This window comes from Gopherus flavomarginatus, chromosome 2, assembly GCF_025201925.1.
Source record: "Gopherus flavomarginatus isolate rGopFla2 chromosome 2, rGopFla2.mat.asm, whole genome shotgun sequence".
NCBI classification, from domain to species: Eukaryota; Metazoa; Chordata; order Testudines; family Testudinidae; genus Gopherus; species Gopherus flavomarginatus.
In genome coordinates, this window is record NC_066618.1 from 243,509,624 (window position 1) to 243,534,139 (window position 24,516).

A 24,516-nucleotide genomic window follows, 5' to 3' on the forward strand; every position below is an offset into this window, starting at 1 on the left:
CAGACCCTGAAAGACCCCCATATGCAAAGAACCTGTCCTGTTCACTCCTGACTTCTCAAAGAAGTCATTTTGCAAACCAAGGCCTCAGAAATGGGACCGGGGCAATGCCATCTAGCTCTCTTCCTGAGCCATGAATGGTTCCTGAGCGGAGGTGCCTAGTCAGTGTTGGAAAAGGAAGGGTTGGCTGTGAAATGGGCTGTGGACACTCTCTCTGATATCACCTTTTGGGGAAATCAGTTCAACTTCGTCACTGATCATGCCCCCTTGAGGTGGTTAAACAACATGAAAAAAACTAATCCCCAGCTTATGCACTGGTATCTGGTTCTCCAGCTGTATGCCTCCCAAATTAAACATAGGAGGGAAAAATCACCATGTCACCCCTAGGAAGTGGGGTTTGTGTATGTGTGTGGGGAGGAAGAGTCTGCTGGCCCTGGTTCTCTGGCTGCCATCTCAATGAGGAGGGAGTGTGATGGGATATACAACCCCCCCCCCCAGTAGACAACATGGGGTTAATGATCTAATGTGGGCTCAGGTGGCTCCACCCCATTGCACTTCTGAGAAATGTCAGGATTGAAGGGATGAACGTAAGAGGAGAGCCCCAGCCCAGTTGATGGCAGCCTATGGAAAAGAATAGCCCTTCAGTGATCATTTCCTGAAGAGACGGGCTGGCTTAAGATAGGAACTCCTCAGCTGATCGGCACCCAATAGTCCTTCCGTGAGGAAAGGGAGGGTCAGCTCTTGATACACTTTGAATGATTCTCTAGTTTCCTGTGAACTCAGGTTATTTGCATTAATTCCCCTTGTTTTTTGTTCAAGGCCGACTCTGGAAGGGGACAGACTTTAAAGTGACTTGCTGGAGAGCCAAGTCACAGGAAAAAACTGACCACCACAGGCCCAGAGCCACCATCGGGAGGAGAGCTGCTACTTAATGCATGGCTATGAGAAGGAGCCAACTGCTTTGCACCCTTCAGATGTATAACCACTTATTTGCATAGACAAATAGGGGCATGTGGAGGAGGCCTGTAGAAATGGTGTTGGGAATTTGTCCCTTAAGTACAATACACCTCTACCCCGATATAATGCTGTCCTTGGGAACCAAAAAATCTTACCATGTTATAGGTGAAACTGCATTATATCAAACTTGCTTTGATCCATTGGAGTGCGCAGCCCCGCCCCACTGGAGCACTGCTTTACCACGTTATATCTGAAGTCATGTTATATCGGATTGTGTTATATCAGGGTAGAGGTGTACCAAAGCACTGAAACCATCTACTGTAAAGGTAAATTAAAGCAATGGCATTGCTTTTTACAGGACTTCAATTGCTTGTAGCACTGGAGTCTAGCCCGTGCTACTCATCTCATGCTGCTGTTCCTCCAGCAGTAGACCCTGCACTGTCAAGGCTTCACAAACACTGGTCTATGCAGAATCACTTACTGTGGTCACTAGTAAAACAGAAGGCACTGACCACTATTTATGCAGGCTGTTGTGTGGTACACAATTTCTCAGCTAAAATGTGACTATATAAGCATCTTTTCCTAGTGGATAGAGGTCTGGATTGGGACTCTGCCATTGGCATGACATTGAAAAAGTCACTTCACTGGCCTGTGTCTTAGAATCTGTAAAATGGGGATAATGATCCTGATCTCCCTTTGTAAAGTGCTCTGAGAGCCCTGGATAAAATGTTCTATAAGAGCTAGGTATAGTAAATAGAATACCAGATACTTTCAGAGGTATTCTAATCCTATGGAAAATGCTCCAAATAAACCATAGCAGCAAATTTAAATAAAGGTAATAAAACCGGGCCCCAACTACAGAGCACAGTGGTGTAATTATCCCAGGATTATTGCAAACAAATCTGATTACTGAACTGAATTTAATAAAAGTAGTTTGCAGGGCATGATCTCAAGACTCCAGATCCTGAGAGGGGTTTGCTCTGTGTATGTTTTGAATAAGAATCTAAATCTAGCTTTAGGTCAAAACTTTGCACTAGGATCCTATTGCTGTTATGGCTGAAACTAAACCCCTCCCTGCACCAAGAGCCAAACACCTGCAAACTTTGGAGTGTTTGAAATTCAGGATGAAATTTTTCAAAAGGTGCTTGAAGTTAGGATTCTGATTTTCAAAATTGTTTCAGTGGGACCTATTACATGTTCAGTGTGGAAATCAGGCTACTGAGGGGCCTGACTGAGGCAGCAAGGTTTGAAAATCTTGTTCCCAATCTGACTTTCATGGCTTAGGCCCCTGTCTAATTTATCTGTGTGTGAGGGACATGAAGAGGGCTGATAAAGGAAATATCAGTGGAAGTGAGTTATATTCATGCAGTTTGAAATACCCCTATATGGTATTTTTCAGTGAAACTAATACAGCTTGCACATTAGAAATGGGGACATATCTTCTCCTGAATTCACTGACTTGTATCAGAGGAGACCAGGTCATGGAAATACCATGCAGTGTATTTTGTAAATCTGGAATTCAGCTCTCTAATTATCTTCTGCATAAAAAGATCACCATCCCCCCTCCCCTGCTTTGATTTAAATTACAACACAACCAGAGGCCAGTCCCAGAGGCAGCTTGAAAACAGTAAATTGCTTCTCCTTGAGTTGTTGCGCCTCTTTAATTTATATTAATAAACCCACAAGCTACAGGTGTAAAATGTAAACATTTGTATATGGTTCTCTACCTTTCCCAGTGTAGTCTGCTAAATTGGGTGCAAGGGCTGGAGAAGGATGGGGTTCTGGAAGCCCACTCTAATGAGCAAGAATGAATTTCCAGCACAGGGTATTTTTTTCCCCAGGAGCTCATGTGTTCATTTCTCAAGTCCAAAAATAATAATCACGCCACATAGACCAACGTAAATTAAGAACTCCCAGAGGACTCTTTAGTCTTCCTTGTTGGAGTCAGCTGCAGCAATCTGTCCATTCTTCTTCATGATCTTATTAAGGACATTTGTAGTGGATCTCACAATTCAAATGATATCAGATTTTTCATAAAGGTGATAAGGTTTCACTGGGAATAATTACTGCCTTTTGCAGCCTCCGTACACAGAGGTTTCAGTCATGTATACTATCACGAAGGAAAGGCTACCATAGCTATTCAAACCACTAATCTTATATGGGAGACTAAGTATAGGTTTGAAAATTAGGATACAGTCATACAGAGCAACAGCCTTAGAATGTGAAAACGAGCCAAAGGGGAGACTGGGCCACTGACACAAACACATGCATTTCCAGTGCAGTAACGAAGTTCCATCTTGTCATGTTGTCAGTGAATTTGGCCCAGCGTGGTTAAGTAGCATGCCTGATAGGAGACGAATTTGACTTCTTGGAGAATGACAGGGGGAGGGTGTAGAGAAGAGAACTATTGGACTCTCCACTCAATTTGAGAGATTAGTCATAAGGAAAGAGAAATGCACAAGCATGGAGCAAGCTTTCATAAAAGATTTTCCTCTTTAGGAAACACTGCAACACCTTCCTCTTCAAAAAGCCCTTTCTACCATAAGAATAACACAACAGTAATAGCACCCAACCCTCCCCACATTAGCCTGAAACACATTAACCTAAACCAAAATTAAATCAATGAAATCTAAATGGTCAGAACCAAAAAGCCATCTTCACATAGAACTTTTACCCCAAAAAGGGAGAAGTGGCAGAGACTCCATGACCTCGCCTAGGGACTAGGTTGTTGATTTTACATTGAAGATGCTTAGGTACTATGGGCAGCAGTAAAGTTTTTATTCCTCCCCCAATCCCATCTGTTCCTTGGGCTGTTCTCATTAAAAGCATAGTATTATGGAAAATAGACATGCTTTCCACTCACTTCCTCGAGGTTAACCCATAAAGTGCTAATATGTCTTTACTGTTTGCAGATGCCACTTGTTAATTTTCTGCACAGAAAAGCACCAGGATATGTGCATTGTGGAATTTGAGAGAGATGCTGCAGATGGCTCAGCTACAGTATGTAAGCACACCAATCCCTTATTCTGTTTAACACTTTCTGTTCTTCAACCTCTTCACTGTTTCTGTGAATATTAAGCCAGAGGATTTGAAAATATTATTTCTTCAAGGCTTAGTCAATCTTCTTCCATTTGCTCCTTGTTTAGTGGCTGATCTTTGATAGGCGGACAATGTACTGTGCCATCATCTCTGACTCAATGAGTTACTGAAGAACTATTTTTATAACCTTCATAACCATATCTTATTAATATACATTAACTAAGAATGTTAATATGACTCTATAGCATAGTGAATACCTGCAGGCTTGTTACTCTTATCAGAAAAAATTATTGTACAGCCTGACTACTTTACTATAGGTCTTAGCTACTGTGTAGTATGATTACATACATGTCAATATTTGTGTAAATCAGTATTTCTAGGCTTGTTATGGAAATGGCTTACGCAATGTATTTGAGAGTATGGTTTTGATAGTGTAAGCCTACAGGGCCAGTGTGTTCACATGAATCCACTCTTTCTTTCCATGTTCCACCACTAGACTGGGAGTCTCTTTAGTTTCTTTTTATCTGATGGGAAGATAGACAAAGGAGCAGAGTATATGCTAGGAAGACATGATAACTGAGACTTTGTCAGTCCTTGGTGCCTCAAAACTGTCCATTTTATAGTATCTCTGAATTGTGGACACTGATACTGTGTAATCAGATAAATTTATACAACATAATTACCCAAATAAGAAAATGTGCATAGCAGGAAAAGATGTCACTGTAACAATGTCATTCTGTTCCCATAGCTGTAGAAAAAGTTCCTTTTCATCCCTAGATTCAAAGCATGTCTTGAATTTTGAGAATTAGAAGTGTTGTTAGGCAGGGAAAGATACTGTTGTTTAAATGTGATCAAGCAAACACTTTCTCCTCTGTTTCTGCCTAAATCCTTCACTTGTTACTGGGGGGATTTACATATGAATTATTATCTTCACATTCACAGTACTGTAGAAACACTTCATGTCACTTTAATCTCAATTGTGATGATATGAAGAGTATCGTGTGCATCAAAAAGTGGCAGGAGAATCAGAGGTAGTTTAGAGATCTATCAGTTTCAAAAATGTTTGACAATATATATCTCTGTTCATTATACTCAGGAACTTATTTTTTCGTTGTTAAACTTTTCAGAGAAGGGCTTATTGTGCAGACAAGAGATATTCTTGCAGTTTTATAAAGGTAGATGTAATTCAGTGTTTCTCAGACTGGGGTTGCCGATTGTGTAGGGAAAGCCCCCGGCAGGTCGGGCTGGGCCGGTTTGTTTACCTGCCCTGTCCGCAGGTCCGGCCGATCGTGGCTCCCACTGGCCATGGATCACTGCTGCAGGCCAATGGGAGCTGCTGGAAGCGGCGGCCAGTATGTCCCTCGGCCTGCACCGCTTCCAGTAGCCCCTGTTGGCCTGGAGCAGTGATCTGCGGCCAGTGGGAGACGCGATTGGCCGGACCTGCGGATGGTGCAGGTTAACAAACCGGCCCGGCCCGCCAGGGGCTTTCCCTACACAAGCGGTGACCCTAGTTTGAGAAACACTGAGTTAATTCAAAACAAACAGGAGCAACTGCTCCTAAAATATATATTTCTATTAAAGGGAAGCCCCTGAAAACTCAGCTGAATGTTAAACCAGTACCAATTGGTAACAAGTGAGAGGGAGTAAAACTCTGTAGTGATCTACTCACTATACAACCCTGCTGGCTTTAATGGCGTTTTATATGCTGTGTTTAGTCTGTGTAAAAATACATAAAAATCCTATTTGTGAAGCGAAAGGAAGAGCACCTACATCAGGAAGCTATGCACTAGTTTTAACCTTCTTCCACTTTGAAATGATACATTCCTTGGGTAAAATCCTGACTCTTCTGAAAACAAGGGAAAATTCCCATGGACTTCCAAGGAGCCAGGCTTTTGCCCATTCTCTTGGCAGATGATAGACATTTTTCCAAGGAAAATATCTGCAGTATACTGTTCACATGAACAGAAAAACCCACCTGCAACTCTTAATAACCAACTTTTTATTAAAGCAAATACAGTTGTGGAAACTGTACGTTATACATTTTGGGTTCAAGACTTTTATAAATAGAGAAACTCCTACATAAAGAGTTCATTTTTTTTCACAGCAAGAAACTTTAAATAGACAAAGTGACATTATTAAGTACATTGGCAGGCTTCATGTGCTGTCCGAAATGTAGTGTACAGTATAACAACCAATTATAAATAGCCTTTCATGTAAAATACAGCTGTGCACATTTTAGAAAAATACCAACAATTTTTGAGCTTTGTTTTAGAAAAGCTTATAAATCATACATATTTATAAATTGTACTAACATGCTTAAATTTATAAACACTTTCAGAAGCTGATTGTTACCCAATTTTCAGAGCATCAAGTATTTTAAATAAACATTGAATAAGAATTAAATGTCAGTTACAAAATTAGTTCTCTTTGTAAGGAGACATGGGGTGGGCAGGAGCATTTATCCTTACATCAAGGCTTATAGTAATTTTAAAATTTGCTCTCATTTAAAAATTACTTTCTTAAATTTAAAAGTAAAACATGATCTTACTTATTTTTCAAAATGAATAAATATACCAGTTATTTTCCTTTCCTCTCTGTTGGCTTTCTTCCACACAGGTCAAACCAGAGGATTCTCAACATACTTTTACATAAAACACCATGTTACTGCCCTGCACTGAACTGTATCAGGCTACATAATATTCATTTTATACCTATTTTACTTTATGTGCTGCATCAAAAGATACCTAATGTAGCTTTTAAGAAACTTCTCCATTAAACCATGCAAACAATTATAAAGTTTACAAACATGTTCAAAAACTAAAAATTATGAAATCTTTTCTAATAGAGATAAAATAAACCATATTCCAAGCCCTTTTCTATTTTTGATTTGAAAGTAAATATTTTAATTTAAAATGATCACACCACATACACTTCTGTAAGTAAAGAAGCATGCTTTTGAGTAATATAGGGTACAGTAATTACAGTGTAATGGCACATGAAAAAACACTGATCACATCAGCATAACATAGGACTGTAAAACAACTTAAGACAAATGCTCCAAATGACAATTTCTGTGTCTCTTCCTTTTGTTGTTGTTGAGGTAAAATTATATACGGACTTTAAAGACATTAAAAGCATCAAATTGATAAACAATCATTTTAAAGGATCTAAATGCTCTACCTGAATGTATTCAACACAAAGCTAGTATTTTAAAATTAATAATAATTTTGTGTGTAGTAACTAGCTGAGCTTTCATTGGCATTACGGTCCACTTGGACAAGACTTGTCTTTAACTGCTGGCAAAAATCCCAGTATTAAAATATAATCATTCAAATCACCGATTACCACAACACTGGTGCCGGAGAAAAACCATGCAACACTTGAATCTTATTTCTCAAGATATTCTGCCTCCTTTATCTAACGTATTGGTACTGCCTGAAGATTCTCACTGTATTATAAATTGGCTTGCTATTGACCCAAGCATTTGAACATTGTTTGGAAGCAAAAAAGGACAGCTTAAAACTTTGCCATTACTGTATATTACCTGCTAAACCTTAATAATTTAGGAAAACAAGTTTCATCAAGAATTGTACCTTCAGATAAAAAAATATATATATGTATAACAGATTTTAGCTTCTGCTGCTAGATGCAACTAGTACATTTCTCCAGGTTGCTCTACATACTATATTATGGCTATACATCAGGTTTAAACAACAGCAAAAACAGAATCATGCACTAGAAAATGAAATTCAATCTCCCTAACCATTGCAGGAGATGTTAAAAGCAGCAGGTAATGGAATAAGACTGGTGAGTGATGCTGCTAACTATTTCTTCTAATGAGATAGGAGTGAACGCTGGAATCACTTCCACAGCAACTGAATCCTCTGACCACATTCCTCTGGCAGTCGTTTTCCGATCTCCCTACTAAAAACATCAGACGGTAAAATAATAAGGCAGCTGTTAGCTCCAATCAACAAAAAGTGCAGCTCCGTACATTTCCAGTTTAGTCACACACTGCTGGAACAGATGGAGTAGCCAGTGCACTTCACTGGTTGGGCTGCTTCAGCAGATTTTTGTTGTTGTTTTCCAACATGGCTGCTTGCTTCAGCTTCCAAAGGACCAAAGCCACAAATCATCAGCAGAGAAACTGATCAGGCCCCTGGCTGAATTTTCCAAGTGTCCTCTCTCTTGCGTCCCATCCTAATTCCAAGCCTCCTTCCCTGTGTCTGAGTACGACTGGTGCCATTTAAAAGGCTGATGAGACAACTGCAGAGAATTGTGGGCTAACACCACTAGTTGTCATGACTTCACTGAAGGGTCAAAACAATTATATCATTAAGTAACTATGTTGAATCACATTCAGGCATAGCTAAAATTAAAGTAGGGAACATTAAAAGTTTGTAAATCTTTATAATTTGAACTGGGGAATCAAACTGATTTGGATATGGTGATCTTCTATAAAAAACAAGACCTTTCTTACCTTCTCTAATTCCAGTCAAGTTAGAAAATGGACAAAAAGAATGGCTAAACCAATATTCAACAGCATTACCAGGGCAATCAAGACTGAGTTAGGACTCTGAAAATACAATAAAATGGGTTTTGATTACATTTTTTAAAATGAAAAAGTCATGCAAGCCTGAACATAATGCATGTTCTAAATGAAGTCACAACAGGAAATATATATCATGACCTTGTCTTGACCTTTTAAAACCTGCCTCTGAAAGATTAATCACTCCTAAAGGTACAGACTCTACTCCTGATACACAAAACATTTAAACTCATTATTTCTGGTATTCAGCTGTGCTAAATATCATGTGTGTGAGAAATGCAATGGATGCTGTAAATGCAGGTGAAATTAAATGTGGTATCATACTGGTTTAATCAAGTGAGGATTAAGTTGTTTTTCTGGGAACTGTGATTGTCCAAAGAAAACAAATTAGTGCAAGACAAAAACTATGCCAGATTTTTAAAACAAAACTTGAACTTCAGTAGTAGTAAAAAAAGATTATAGTACAGCACCTCTTCCCTACTTCGGTCCTCTTCATAGACTCCAATCTCTTTTAAAGTAGAAAATATAACTGTGTTATGTAAAATAATACACCCTGGCACTGGCAGTACTCTCACTGGAATTTCCTCTTTCCCTTCCCTCCACAGGTAGTTTGGCTAAGAAAAAAGATAGATAGAGATCCCCCAGAAATCTTTTAGTAAATATTTAAACTCTAATTTTACATTCAAAACTTCTTGCTTTAAACAACCCTTTCATTAACTAGGAGACAATGCAGGCAGAAGCCCAGCTGCAGAGTGGGGGCTATCCAGTTTATTGCACCGAGTGCAGCATGTATGATTACCTGCCCTGTAGGCGGGTGGTGTATGTCTGCATTCAGTGCAAGGCGCTCCTGGCCCTCAGAGACCGTGTACGGGCTTTGGAAACAAGGGTGGTGGAACGGGAGGAGCTAAGAGAGGCAGAGAGATATGTTGATGAGGCTTTCCAGGACACTGTAGAATGGTCCCACCTCCGGTCAGACAGCCCCTGCACTGTTGAGGAGCATGAAAGGCCCAGGGAAGCAGAGCAGTCAATGGGAGCAGAGAGAAACCTTCCCATAGTTGGGACCCTCCTTCCAGATGGTGCTAGGGCTGCCTCTCACACTGAGGTTACCTCTCTAGGGGAGGGAACTCCAGTTGCTAGGAAAAGGCAGGTGTTAGTAATGGGAGATTCGATCATTAGAAACGTAGACAGCTGGGTTTGTGATGACTGGGAGAACTGTACAGTGACTTGCCTGCCTGGTGCAAAGGTTGCGGATCTCTCGAGGCATCTAGACAGACTTATGTGTAGCGCTGGGGAGGAGCTGATGGTCATGGTACATGTAGGTACCAATGACATAAGGAAGGGTAGGAGAGATGTCCTGGAGACCAAATTTAGGCTACTAGGGAAGAGATCGAAATTCAGGACCTCTATGGTGGCATTCTCAGAAATGCTCTCTGTTCCATGCGCAGGGCCAGGTAGGCAGGCAGAGCTTCAGAGTCTCAATGCGTGGATGAGATGATGGTGTAGACAGCAGGGATTTAGATTCACTAGGAACTGGGGAAACTTTTGGGATGGGGGAGCCTATACAGGAGAGATGGGCTCCACCTAAACCAAAGTGGAACCAGACTGCTGGTACTAAACATTAAAAAGGTTGTAGCGCAGTTTTTAAACTAGGAGATGGAGAAAGCCGACTGCTGCACAGGAGCATGTGGATCGGACACAGACTTCTCTTAGGGGAGAGTCTAATGTTAGAGAATCTCCAGGTTATAGTCAGGAGTAGAAGATAATGTAAGGGCCAGATCAGATGATAAACATTCACATAAAAAAAAATCTGACACATCAGAAAAGGGCAGACAAATAAACAGTGACAAGTTTTTAAAGTGCTTGTACACAAATGCTAGAAGTCTAAATAATAAAATGAGTGAACTAGAGTGCCTTGTGATAAAGGAGGATATTGATATAATAGGCATCACAGAAACCTGGTGGACTGAGAGCAATCAATGGCACACAATATATCGGAAGGACAGAATAGGTCACGCAGGGGGGAGTGGCACTATATGTGAAAGAAAATGTAGAATCAAATGAAGTAAAAATCTTAAGTGAATCCACAGGTTCCATAGAATATCTATGGATAGAAATTTCATGCTCTAATAAAAATATAACATTAGGGATCTATTATCAAACACCTGACCAGGACAGTGATAGTGATGATGAAATGTTAAGGGAAATTAGAGAGGCTATCAAAATTAAGAACTCAATAATAGTGGGGGATTTCAATTATCCCCATATTGACTGGGAACATTTCACTTCAGGATGAAATGCAGAGATAAAATTTCTCGATACTTTAAATGACTGCTTCATCGAGTAGCTGGTAAGGGAACCCACAAGGGGAGAGGCAACTCTAGATTTAAGCCTGAGTGGAACGCAGGAGCTGGTCCAAGAGTTAACTATAACAGGACCACTTGGAAATAGTGACCATAATACAATAGCATTCAACATCCCTGTGGGGGGAAGAACATCTCAACAGCCCAACACTGTGGCATTTAATTTCAAAAGGGGGACCTATGCAAAAATGAGGGGGTTAGTTAAACAGAAGTTAAAAGGTACAGTGACTAAAGTGAAATCCTTGCAAGCTGCATGAGCAGTTTTTAAAGACACCATAATAGAGGCCCAACTTCAATGTATTCCCCACATTAAGAAACACAGTAAAAGAACTAAAAACAAACCACCATGGCTTAACAACCATGTAAAAGAAGCAGTGAGAGATAAAAAGACTTCCTTTAAAAAGTGGAAGTCAAATCCTAGTGAGGTAAATAGAAAGGAGCCTAAACACTGCCAAATTAAATGTAAAAATGTAATAAGAAAAGCCAAAGAGGAGTTTGAATAACAGCTAGCCAAAAACTCAAAAGGTAAAAACAAAATGTTTTTTAAGTACATCAGAATCAGGAAGCCTGCTAAACAACCAGTGGGGCCCCTTGATGATCGAGTTACAAAAGGAGCGCTTAAAGACGATAAAGTCATTGAGGAGAAACTAAACGAATTCTTTGCTTCAGTCTTCATGGCTGAGGATGTTAGGGAGATTCCCAAACCTGAGCCGGCTTTTGTAGGTGACAAATCTGAGGATCTGTCACAGATTGAAGTGTCACTAGAGGAGGTTTTGGAATTAATTGATAAACTCAACATTAACAAGTCACCGGGACCAGATAGCATTCACCCAAGAGTTCTGAAAGAACTCAAATGTGAAGTTGCAGAACTATTAACTAAGGTTTGTAACCTGTCCTTTAAATAGGCTTCTGTACCCAATGACTGGACGTTAGCTAATGTAACACCAATATTTAAAAAGGGCTCGAGAGGTGATCCTGGCAATTACAGACCGGTAAGTCTAACGTCGATACCAGGCAAATTAGTCGAAACAATAGTTAAGAATAAAATTGTCAGACACATAGAAAAACAAACTGTTGAGCAATAGTCAACATGGTTTCTGTAAAGGGAAATGGTGTCTTACTAATCTATTCGAGTTCTTTGAAGGGGTCAACAAACATGTGGACAAGGGGGATCCAGTGGACTCAGTGTACTTAGATTTCCAGAAAGCCTTTGACAAGGTCCGTCACCAAAGGCTGTTACATAAATTAAGCTGTCATGGGATAAAAGGGAAGGTCCTTTCATGGATTGAGAACTGGTTAAAAGACAGGGAACAAAGGGTAGGAATGTATGGTAAATTCTCAGAATGGAGAGGGGTAACTAGTGGTGTTCCCCAAGGGTCAGTCCTCGGACCAATCCTATTCAACTTATTCATAAATGATCAGGAGAAAGGGGTAAACAGTGAGGTGGCAAAGTTTGCAGATGATACTACACTGCTCAAGAGACTTAAGACCAAAGCAGACTGTGAAGAACTTCAAAAAGATCTTACAAAACTAAGTGATTGGGCAACAAAATGGCAAATGAAATTTAATGTGGATAAATGTAAAGTAATGCACATTGGAAAAAATAACCCCAACTATACATACAATATGATGGGGGCTAATTTAGCTATAATAAGTCAGGAAAAAGATCTTGGAGTCATTGTGGATAATTCTCTGAAGATGTCCATGCAGTGTGCAGAGGTGGTCAATAAAGCAAACAGGATGTTAGGAATCATTAAAAAGGGGATAGAGAATAAGACTGAGAATATATTTTTGTCCTTATATAAATCAATGGTACGCTCACAGCTCGAACACTGCGTATAGATGTGGTCTCTGCATCTCAAAAAAGATATACTGGCACTAGAAAAGGTTCAGAAAAGGGCAACTAAAATGATTAGGGTTTTGGAGAGGGTCTCATATGAGGAAAGATTAAAGAGGCTAGGACTCTTCAGCTTGGAAAAGAGTAGACTAAGGGGGGATATGATAGAGGTATATAAAATCATAAGTGATGTTGAGAAAGTGGATAAGGAAAAGTTATTTACTTATTCCCATAATACAAGAATTAGGGGTCACCAAATGAAATTAATAGGCAGCAAGTTTAAAACAAATAAAAGGAAGTTCTTCTTCATGTAGCGCACAGTCAACTTGTGGAACTCCTTGCCTGAGGAGGTTGTGAAGGCTAGGACTATAACAGCGTTTAAAAGAGAACTGGATAAATTCATGGTGGTTAAGTCCACAGATGGCTATTAGCCAGGATGGGTAAGGAACGGTGTCCCTAGCCTCTGTTTGTCAGAGGATAGAGATGGACGGCAGGAAAGAGCTCACGTGATCACTGCCTGTTCGGTTCACACCCTCTGGGGCACCTGGCATTGGTTACTGTCGGTAGACAGGATACTGGGCTAGATGGACCTTTGGTCTGACCTGGTACGGCCGTTCTTATGTTCTAATTTTAACAGTTGCAAAATTACAAACCTGTTCCTGCTCTTGGAGACACTGATGGCAAAATTCCCTTACTTTATAAATGGAGGTGGTCAATTTAATAGAGAAATGTACAAGTCAAAACCACCCCCGCCTTCCAAGCGAAATCTAAATTTTATTAACAAGCAGACTCTTAATCCTTGTATAATTTCTTCATTTTTATATGAAACAGATGATCAAAGATTCTGATTAGCCTTCTGATATACACTGCTGCTTTTTGAACAGTGTCCAGAAGGATATAATTTGTACAGATGCTCGCTTATGAATAGCTTGGCATATACATTTAACAGATGACATGCCTCTGTTCTTGGGTTCTCCTTTTAAAATTTTTGGCATATTTACTCAGCCTTACATGTGATTAATTTTTAAAAAATGCATACTCACTGCTAGTAAAAAAACCAAAGAAAACCACACCACTTATAAAATTCATTCCTATGGAAAACACAAATGATCCTCACAAAAAGGCAAGACCTGAGTAGGGCAAGATTGCTGGACCTGGTGATGGGACTATCACTCTTAAAATCACAAGAGGGATAACCAGATTTAATAAATATTAAACAAGAATTTATTGACACTGCAAATGTCATCTATTGTAAAATTCCGCTACATTTAATGGCTATAATTGACATCAGCCATATAATCCCTGGGATGATACAGGTTGAGAACTGTTTCCTAGAATACTGGAATGGCAAAGCCTGTCTTAAATGAACAGTATTTGTGCTAATCTCACATTGAATAGTATTAAAAATGGTTTAGAGATTATTACAGGCAAACACTTACTACCAGGTCAAGTGCTTACTACTGTGAGAACAGTGTGTACAGTGAGGAGCACTAGGCCTGAGTGTTTTCACTAAGCACTAAGTGTTTTCAAGGACTGGACTCATAGTACTCTCACAATAGAACCCACTGCAGATGGTATCTGCAGGGGCTTTTAGTCTTGGAGAAATGGAGTTAACAATTTATAGACACCAGGCTTGCCAACTGTAGTGAATTTATTGTGAGACATGATTTCTAAGTAAAATTAAGCCTCACTCATGATCTCATGATAGAACTCCCAAAGCTCAGGATTTTTTTTCAACCTGGGTGGCTGCTTCCCTGCCAGCCTGGGAAGAGGGAGAAGTGACCCTACTACAGGCCGCAGAACCCTAAGAGGAGGATAGGTGAGGCTGGGAGAGCTGAATTATGGTGTGGGGGCTGCAGGGCAGGGCTGAAGTGCGGGGGTGAGGGCTGATGGGGTGGGTGGGCTGTATTGATGATCAGGGCCGGCTTTAGGAAGTGCGGGGCCCAATTAGAACAGTTTCAATGGGGGCTGGCAGGGATGACTTTAAAAAAAAATGTAAAAAAACACGTGGGGCTTGTATTCACCGGGCGGTGCTCCGAGTCTTCAGCGGTGGGTCCTTCACTCGCTCCAGGTCTTTAGCGGTATTGAAGGACCTGCCACTGAAGTGCCACTGAAGACCTGAAGTGCTGCCAGGTGAGTAAAAATTAAAAAGGTGTCTCTAGCCAGGGAAGGGACTCTCACTGGGTGCAGGGCCCTCTTAGGCACGGGGCCCGATTCGGGGGAATTGGTGGAATAGGCCTAAAGCCGGCCCTGTTGATGATGGGTTCTGAGCAGATGGTGTGAGTGCTAGGAGGATGAACTGAGACCGGTGGGGATCGAAGGGGGGGGGATGAGCTAAGGGGGTGGAGTGGGGAGAGAACTGATGGAGGACTGGAGGACAGGATTAATTACTGGGCAGGAAAGGAGCAGATATGGGGGTGAGAGCCCGTGCAGCAGGGGCCAAAATCACTTTATCCAATACATGTGGGAGAGTGGGCAATACTAATTATCACATGTACACACCCCATAATTTTTGATCTCTTGAAGCTGTCAATATGGAGATGCTCCCATTTTGATAGTGCTACTGCCTGCTGAGATGCAAAGAGGCTGTCAAACGAATGGAGAGGCCCTTGGAGATGGGAGAAGGCGCACTATCTGTACTGGGCCTATCTGCCTGGTGTGATGGCCTAGCATGTATAGTTAGCATTTAAGAAGTGAGCTCACAGCCAGGAACAGGTGAAGAACTTTCTGCACAAATCACAGCTAACAAACAAATAAGACCAGGAGAAGAGAGACACAACTAGCATAAGAGCGAAACTTTAAAATAAATATCTAGAGGCAAGATTTTCAGAAGTGACTAATGATTTTGAGTGACTCAGTTTTTGGGTGCCTACCTTAAGGCACTTCTTAATGACTTAACTTTCAGGGGGTGGTTACTTAGAACTTTCTGAAAATTAGACCCTTTAAGGCAATGGTGGGCAACCTGCAGCCCATCAGGGTAATCCGCTGGCAGGCCGCGAGACAGTTTGTTTACATTGACCATCCGCAGGCACGACCGCCCGCAGCTCCCACTGGCCGGGAGGTGGTCAATGAAAACGAACTGTCTTGCAGCCTGCCAGCAGATTATGCTGACAGGCCACAGGTTGCCCACCACTGCTTTAAGATGTTTCAAGCTGGTGCGCACTATCACTAGCAACTCCTAAAAATCTTGAGTCATGTCACTAAGTACGTATACACTGCAATTTAAGGTGCAACTGCAGCTCATATAAGCATCCCATGCTAGCTTTAACCAGTCCAGTACAGATATGGTGGCATGGGCTTCAGCCTGGGCTAGGAGCCCCTGTATAAGTCCACTGGGGACCCTACATACATGGATGCATGCTGCTGTGTCTTCACTACTATCATTACCCGTGCTAGCTAGATTAAAACTAGTGTGGGTCTGGCTACCTGTGTTATATATTCAATTGCAGTGCAGATGTACCCTAAATGAGCTGGAGTCTTCCCACTTCAAGCACAATTACTGCCCTGTTATGATCCCATTAACTAGTAGTCTTTCCATTAAGAAGTACCAACAGGGCTAAAGTTGGTCTCTGGGAGATACCCCCCCTTTATGTAATTTTGCCAGTTAAATGCAACCTGCATAAGTACAGTGCTCTGCATGACAACAAATTGTTAGAACAGTGGTTCTCAGCCAGAGATATGTGGACCCGAGGGAGTACTCAGAAGTCTTCCAGGTGGTAATCCACTCATCTAGATATTTGCCTAGTTTTACAACAGGCTACATAAAAACATTAGCGAAGTCAGTACAAACTCAAATTTCATACAGACAAATGATTTGTTTATACTGCTCTATTTACTATACACTGAAATGTAAGTACAGTATTGATATTCCAATCTATTTATTTTGTAATTATATGGTAAAATGAGAAAGTCAGCACTTGTTCAGTAATAGTGTGTTGTGACATTTCTGTATTTTTATTTCTGATTTTGTAAGCAAACAGTTTTTAACTGAGGTGAAACATGGGGCACGAAGGACAAATCAGACTCCTGAACAGGGTACAGTAGTCTGGAAAGATTGAGAATCACTGAGCTAGAGGGTCACACCCGGAAGCTTTTGCTGAATTTTTACAGGTGTCTGGTGGGGTATGTCTTCACGGCAGTCAACCCCTACTTACGTGTTGCCCCTAGCCTCCTCTTCCAGACCCCATCCACATACACAAATCTTTGACCTACCTGAGGCTGTATGATAAAGCCTGACTGCAGAGCGGATGCAGGCTAAACCACTGAAGTGCTGACAGTCACCAGTGCCTTCCCGCAATTCTCCCCATGTCCCCACAAGGACAGACATTATCTCACAATTTGCTGGCAAAGAGTGGCCCAGCTTACTGCAGCACAAGGAACCATAGGATATACCCCAAGAAGTCCTAGTGCCATGAATGGGTGAGTGCAGCAACTGGTAACTCAGGAAGGACTGTGCAGTGTGGCTGCTCACACCCAGGTTAGGTTTACTTGGGTGCTAATCATCCAAGTTAACTGTGAAGTGAAGACATAGCCTTCTGTAGCAGAGAGTGTGTTAAAAATGACTACGGGTTTCAGTGATATTGTCTACAGAAAATTCCCCACAGGAAACAATGGGTCGCCTGGATGTTTTTGAAATAGACCATCAGATTCACTTTCATTCCACTTCACAGAGATGGGGACTCATCCCTCCTGCCAGAAACTGGCCTTTGGATTATCATAGAAGAGGCTGCTATTATAACTACTCTGGTTATATCACGCTTACGTCTGCATGGTTCAGTGCACCACAGCCATACGGGGATCCCTTTCTACGACAAATCTGTTTGAAACAAGCATGACTTGCAAACTCGAAAAGGCCAAGGTTCATACACTTACGAGACCCTTCCTACTGAAGCCACTTTTCCATTTGCAGAAGGACAGAGAACAATACAATACACTTCACTGTTAGGATATAGTCTTCCAGCGAGGAAGGATGGTTATGGTTAAGGCACTGACTTGGACTCAGGAGAAGTGGGTTAAATTCCTGGCTCTACTGCAGACTTCCTGTGTGACCCTGGCCACATCACTCAGTCTCTCTGTGTTTCAGTTCCCCATCTGTAAAATGTGAACAATAACTCTATTCCCTTTGTCTACTTGGGCTGTAAACTCTTTAGGCTGCAGACTGGCTCTTACTACATGTTCATCTGGTGTCTAGCACGCTGGAGCCTGTAGATGCTTCAGTAATATGGGCCTGGATTTTCAAAGGATTGAAATTCAGTTGGAGCTGGGTGCCAAGTCCTTTCAAAATCCTAGCCATAAATAATATTATTGGTTTACACGGAGTAGGTGAAATCCTGGCCTTGTTAAAGTCAATGGGATCTTTGTTACTAATTTCAGTGGAGCCAGGATTTCATTCCTTACCTATCATACATCCTGAACTGTATTCCATATGGAATGAGAGCTCCAAGACAGACAGTTTTTGGTTGAATAGCAACATGGGGCTGTAGTTCAAACAGCACCAGGATAAGATATCAGGTTCCAGAACTCTGCCTGGAAATGGAGGGATATTTTATTGATGCATCTATCACCCAGATGAAGTGGGTCTCATTAGCTCTTAAAAATAAAAGGTAGAGAGCCTCTAAAGTAAGAGAGGGGTAGGATATGAGACAAGGCATCCTTCCTAGAAAGAAGAAGCTGATGAGGAAGTGGAGGTTAAGAATTATGTTTACTGATATTGAGTAAAGAATGAAGAGAGGGTGGCTTTGGGGCACCAACCCATGTTGAGCTGACACGAACGGGGACTCACCCCATTCACAGTGGTGAATATATTTTGTTTCCTCTTTTGATAACAAGAATTGTGAAAGTGGAGCTTTTTGATGTTCCAAAAATGATCAGTCTTAAGAGTTTTGTTCTATGCAAAGCATGACAGCAGTTTTTAGACATATGTTCTGAGTGTTAAATGCTTTAAGGTGAAGCACCAAAATAAGTCCTTAATGCTCTGCAGGAGCTTAAAATAGCAAAAGGCAAAATTAGTCTGTGCTGTGCAGGATTGACTAGAACAGGTGCAATAAAGAAGTTGCAACAGCAAAGCCTGAGTCCTGCATCAAACTGTCCTTTCATCTTTTCAGTAGCAGGAAAGATAACATCTTTTCCCTTAGGTAAGATAACTCTATGTAAATAATTTTGAGGTAGAAGATGACACTACTTTTCAGGGAAATAACTAAGAGATATAAAGACTGGTCCTACAATCCATTTGCATTAGGAATGGCCATTGACTTTGGTGGGAATTCTAGGCATAGGAGTTTACAGGATCAGTGCAAGAGCTCTGTATTTTCTTCACAACAGGAACATTGGATTGTATGATTGATAGATGTCAAGTGCACATTAAGAGGAGACCCATACTACTTGATATTCTGCACACTGTAATGCCCTTAGATTTAGGTAAAACGGGGCTATGTATTGTAGTTTAATACCAGTTACTCTCAAAACAGTCTTTTACAGTATAATAGAGCCATGCCTCTTCTTCCAATACTACCTTATTTAAGCCAATCTGCAAACAATTTGGCAGAAAAACTTAGGTGCATAGGATAAAACACTATCTGCTCATCTTTTTTTATCACAATTCAAATCTCATCTGATTTATTTCCAATGATTTTTCAGGGTTAGTTCAGTGGATGGATAACTGTAACTTTCTGACAATCTCTGTTCAGGAAAGACTCAGAGCAGAGGGAATCAGGGAATGAGCGAGATCATTTCTGAGGTTGAAATGGGGGTGGTGAAAACTTTGAAGAAAAATGCATAAGCAGCATTAATAACAATTCTGTAGCAACACACACCCTTGTTCTGGTAGGCTGCTGGAGTACCTCTTGTTGCTTTACTCCTGTTAGAACTTTAAAAAATGCAAACAGGTAGAGAATTTACCCTGTCTCTGACACATATCACCATATATCTTGGAAAAAAATCAGCTACTGCATATATATGTATATATGTATACACACACACACACACGTAGAAAATATAGTTTTAAAGACATATAGCAAAGTGCCGTCACATTGGGAATGAACTCCCACACCTTAATTTCCTTTCTCTCATACGCCCACCACCCAGATGTTATGAAGACCAGTGCAATTAAAGTACCCCAACAGAAGCAGAGGGACAGATCCCAGGCTAGCTATCACATCAATAAATAAATGTCCGCTGTGTGATATTCTCTTATTACCCTCTCCACTTTTTGGGCCTGGCTACACTGCATGCTTTTTTCAGTTGTGTGTAGTGTAGGTACATATGGAGCCCCCCCCCAAACAGGTATAAATAGCCATAGACTGTGAGGCATAGTTTAGGTTAGTAAAAACATGCCTGAAGGGTGTTGGTATGTATGTGAGTACATATCCTACTTGCCCAAGTCATACCACCCGCTCTACTCTGCTAAAAACAGCAGTGTAGTGTCCCTGCTGCTGGAGCCTTTCCTGTACCTTTCACTGACATAGAATCACAGATTATTAGGGTTGGAAGGGACCTCAGAAGATCATCTAGTCCAACCCCCTGCTCAAAGCAGGACCAGTCCCCAACTAAATCCCTAGATAGCCCCCTCAAGGATTGGACTCACAACCCTGGGTTTAGCAGGCCAATGCTCAAACCACTGAGCTATCCCTCCCCCCTAATGTGTACTTATAACCTGCAGTGTGTATGCTTTTCACTGCAGCATGTAGCTCCACACATTCTGCACGCCACTGCCAGTGGTGTGTAGTGAAGACATATTCTTCCTGATCATTGGCTAGTGGTATGTTTGTGTCTGTGCCCTGCCCTGATTGTCAGAGAAGGTGGAGGGATACATTTCTGATATAGAGAGGCTCCAGCTAGTCAGTAAAGTTAGCAGCTCCCTCAGGTCCCAATCATGATTTGGTTTGGAAGGAATGGTGGAAAAGATGAGAAAAATTTGGCCTGATAGATGCCGCCTAAGCAGGTGCAACTTCACTTGCTTATACAAGGGCTGAACAGAAAACTGTCTGTTTCAAATTTCAGGCTGAGATTCTGTCCGTTCATCTTCAGACACACTCCCCCCTCAACCTCCTTTCAAGGCCTGACAGCCTCATGGTAGTGTATGTCTGACCCATCCACATATGTCAGGCTCCCAGGGTAAAAGGCCAATATCAGCTCCAAAATAGACTAAAAGGCCAGAAAGAAACACTGTCATAATGTAGTCTGACCTCCTACACAACACAGGCCATAGGACTCCTCTGAATTAATTCCCGTTTGAACTAGATCATATCCTTTATCTAATCTTGATTAAACATTTCCAGTGATGGATAATCCATTACATCCCACAGTAATGTTGTTCAAATAGTTAATTGCCATCACTATTAATTTTTTTTGTCTTATTTCTAGTCTGAATTTGTCTAGTTTCAACTTTTAGCCATTGGATCATGTTATACTTTTGTCTGCTAAACTGAAGAACCCTGTATTTCTGTTCCCTGTGTAGGTATCTAATCAAGTCACCCTTTAGCCTTCTCTTTGTTAAGATAAGTAGATTGACCTCCTTAAGTCTCTCTCTATGAGGCATGTTTTCTCATGGCTCTTCTCTGAGCCCTCTCCCATTTTTTAACATCCTTCTTAGAGCGTGGACACCAGAACTAGACATAGTATTCCAGTAGCAGTTGCATCAGTGTCCTATTTATATATTCAAGGATTCCATTAGCCTCTTGGTCACAGCATTGCACTGGGAGTGCACGTTCAGCTGATTATCCACAACAGCCAAATCTTTTTCAGAGTTGCTGCTTCCCAGGACAGAGTCCCTCATCTGGTAAGTATGGCCTACCTCTCCCCCCAGATGTAGGATTTGACGTTTGGCTGCACTGACACACACATTGTTTGCTTCAGTGCAGCTTACCCAGCAACCCAGATTACTTTATCAATGACTTGTCCTTTTCACTATCTACCAATCCACCAAACTTTATGATTTTATGTTTTCTGTCACGTCACTGATGACAATGTTAAATAAGTGTAGGGCCAAGAATCAATTCCTGTGGGACTCTAGTAGAAACACATCCACTTGATGATTCTCTGTTCATCATTACATTTTTGAGACCAATAAATTAATCAGGCTTTAATCCATTTAATGTCTGCTATGTTGATTTTCTATCATTCTACTTTTAGTCAAAATGTTGTGCAATACCAGGTCAAATGACTTACAGAACTCTAAGTATATTAATTACATCATCACTATTACCTTTATCAATCACATTTATAATCTCATAAAAAAAGATATCAAGTTAGTTTGACAGGATCTATTTTCCATCCACCTATGTTGATTTGCATTTATTATATTACCCTCTTTTAATTCTTTATTAATTGAGTACTATATCAGCCATACCACTATTTTGCCTCAGATTGATATTAAGCTGATGAGCATATGATTATCCAGGTCATTATGTTCACCCTTTCAAAATACTGGCACAACATTAGCTTTCTTCCAAGTCTCTGGAACTTCCCCAGTGTTCCAAGCTTTACTGAAAATCAATATTAATAGACCAGAGAGCTCCTTGGCCAGCTCTTTCAAAACTGTTGGATGCCAGTTATCTGTGTCTGCTGATTTTAAAAAGTCTAACTTTAGTAGCTGCTGTTTAACATCCTCCTCACATTCCATTGGAATGGAAACTATTTTATCATCATATAATATGAACATATCATGTGTAGGGCTGTCAAGCAACTAAAAAAATTAATCACAATTAATATCACGCTGTTAATAATAGAATATCATTTATGTAAATATTTTTGGATGTTTTCTACATTTTCAAATATATTGATTTCAGTTACAACACAGGGTACAAAGTGTACGGTGCTCATTTTATATTTATTTTTTATTATAAATATTTCCATTGTAAAAAACAAAAGAAATGTATTTTTCAATTCACCTAATACAAGCACTGTAGTGCAATCTCTTTATGATGAAGTTGAACTTACAAGTGTAGAATTATGTACAAAAAAAACGTGCATTCAAAAATAAAACAATGTAACACTTTACAGCCTATAAGTCCAATCAGTCCTACTTCTTGTTCCGCTAAGTGCTCAGACAAACAATTTTGTTCACATTTGCAGAAGATAATGCTGCCTGCTTCTTGTTTACAGTGTCACTTGAAAGTGAGAACAGGCGTTTGCATGACACTATTGTAGCCAGCGTCGCAAAATATTTACATGCCAGATGTGCTAAAGATTTACATGTCCCTTGATGCTTCAACCACCATTCCACAGAATATGCGTCCATGCTGATGACGGGTTCTGTTCGATAACGATCCAAACCAGTGCATATTGACGCATTTTCATTTTTATCATCTGAGTCAGATGCCACCAGCAGAAGGTTGATTTTCTTTTTTGGTGGTTTGGGTTCTGTAGTTTCCACATGAGAGTATCGCTCTTTTAAGACTCCAGAAAGCATGCTCCACACCTCATCCCTCCCAGTTTTTGGAAGGCACTTCAGAATCTTAAATCTTGGTTTGAGTGCTGTAGCTATCTTTAGAAATTTCATATTGGTATCTTCTTTGCATTTTACAAGATTTGCAGTGAAAGTATTCTTAAAACGAACATGTGCTGGGTCATCATCTGAGACTGCTATAACATGAAATATATGGCAGAATGTGGGTAAAACAGAGCAGGGGACATACAATTCTCCCCCAAGGAGTTCAGTCACAATTTAATTAACGCATTTTTTTAACAAGCATCATCAGCATGGAAGCATGTCCTTAGGAATGATGGCCGAAGCATGAAGAGGCATATGAATCTTTAGTTCATCTGGCATATAAATATCTTGCGATGCTGGCTACAACAATGCTATGCAAACATCAGGTGACATTGTAATTAAGAAGTGTGCAGCATTATCTCTCGTAAATGTAAACAAACTTGTTTCTCTTAGTGATTGGCTGAACAAGAAGTAGGACTAAGTGGACTTGTAGGCTCTAAAGTTTTACATTGTTTTGTTTTTGAGTGCAGTTATGTAAAAAAGCTACATTTGTAAATTGCACTTGCATGATAAAGAGATTGCACTTATACTAGTACTTGTATAAAGTGAATTTAAAAATACTGTTTCTTTTGTTTATCATTTTTACAGTGCAAATATTTGCAGTCTAAGATAATATGATGTGAGCACTGTACACTTTGTATTCTATGTTGTAACTGAAATGGATATATTTGAAAATGTAGAAGAACATCCAGAAATATTTAATAAATTTCAATTGGTATTCTATTGTTTAACAGTATGATTAATCGCAATTACTTTTTTTAATTGCAATTTTTTTTTTGAGTTAACTGCGATTAATTGACAGCCTTAATCATCTGGTTTTTTTCAAATACAAAACAAAATGTTTATTGAATGTTTTTTCTTTTTTGGCATTATTATTGACAATTGTACCTTTTACATCTAGTAATGGAATATCTAGGCCTAAAATGGTCTAAAAACACAATTTCAGTCTTCACTTTCAATTTTATGAAATTAATCCAACTAGAATTTCTGTTAAAAAAATACAGAGGAAAACTAAATTTTCCATGGCAGTATAAGAGCTGAACATTATAAAACTTTAAAGTACTTGTTTTGGGAGTTTATTTTCCTAGGAAATAAAGCAACTGTTTAGATTGTTTAATGGACAATCACTGACTTTGGATCAGGTCTTTTACATATATATATATAAGTATAAATGAAATTTTTGTATTTGCTGTATTTACCAAGCTGAAAAACCTGGGGCACAGCTGGGGAACCACTGAAAGACTTGCCAGAAACAGACAGGAGTGGAGGAGCTTTGTCACTGCCCTAA

General features: G+C 40.3%; 1 protein-coding gene across 2 annotated transcripts in view; it reads right to left on the reverse strand.

Moving 5' to 3' along the window:
- Window positions 1-5,972: 5,972 nt before the first annotated feature.
- JPH1 (junctophilin 1) overlaps window positions 5,973-24,516 on the reverse strand; it is a 124,275-nt gene continuing 105,731 nt past the window's right edge. Inside the window, exons 5-6 of one of the 2 annotated variants that reach the window (XM_050940902.1) lie at window positions 8,474-8,569; window positions 5,973-7,917 (exon numbers count right to left, since the gene is read on the reverse strand). In XM_050940902.1, coding sequence (XP_050796859.1) covers window positions 8,489-8,569 — 81 coding nt within the window. In that variant the 3' untranslated portion in view covers window positions 5,973-7,917; window positions 8,474-8,488. Of the gene's footprint in view, window positions 8,304-8,473; window positions 8,570-24,516 lie in introns of both variants that reach the window. The other variant, XM_050940901.1, reaches the window with a different exon arrangement.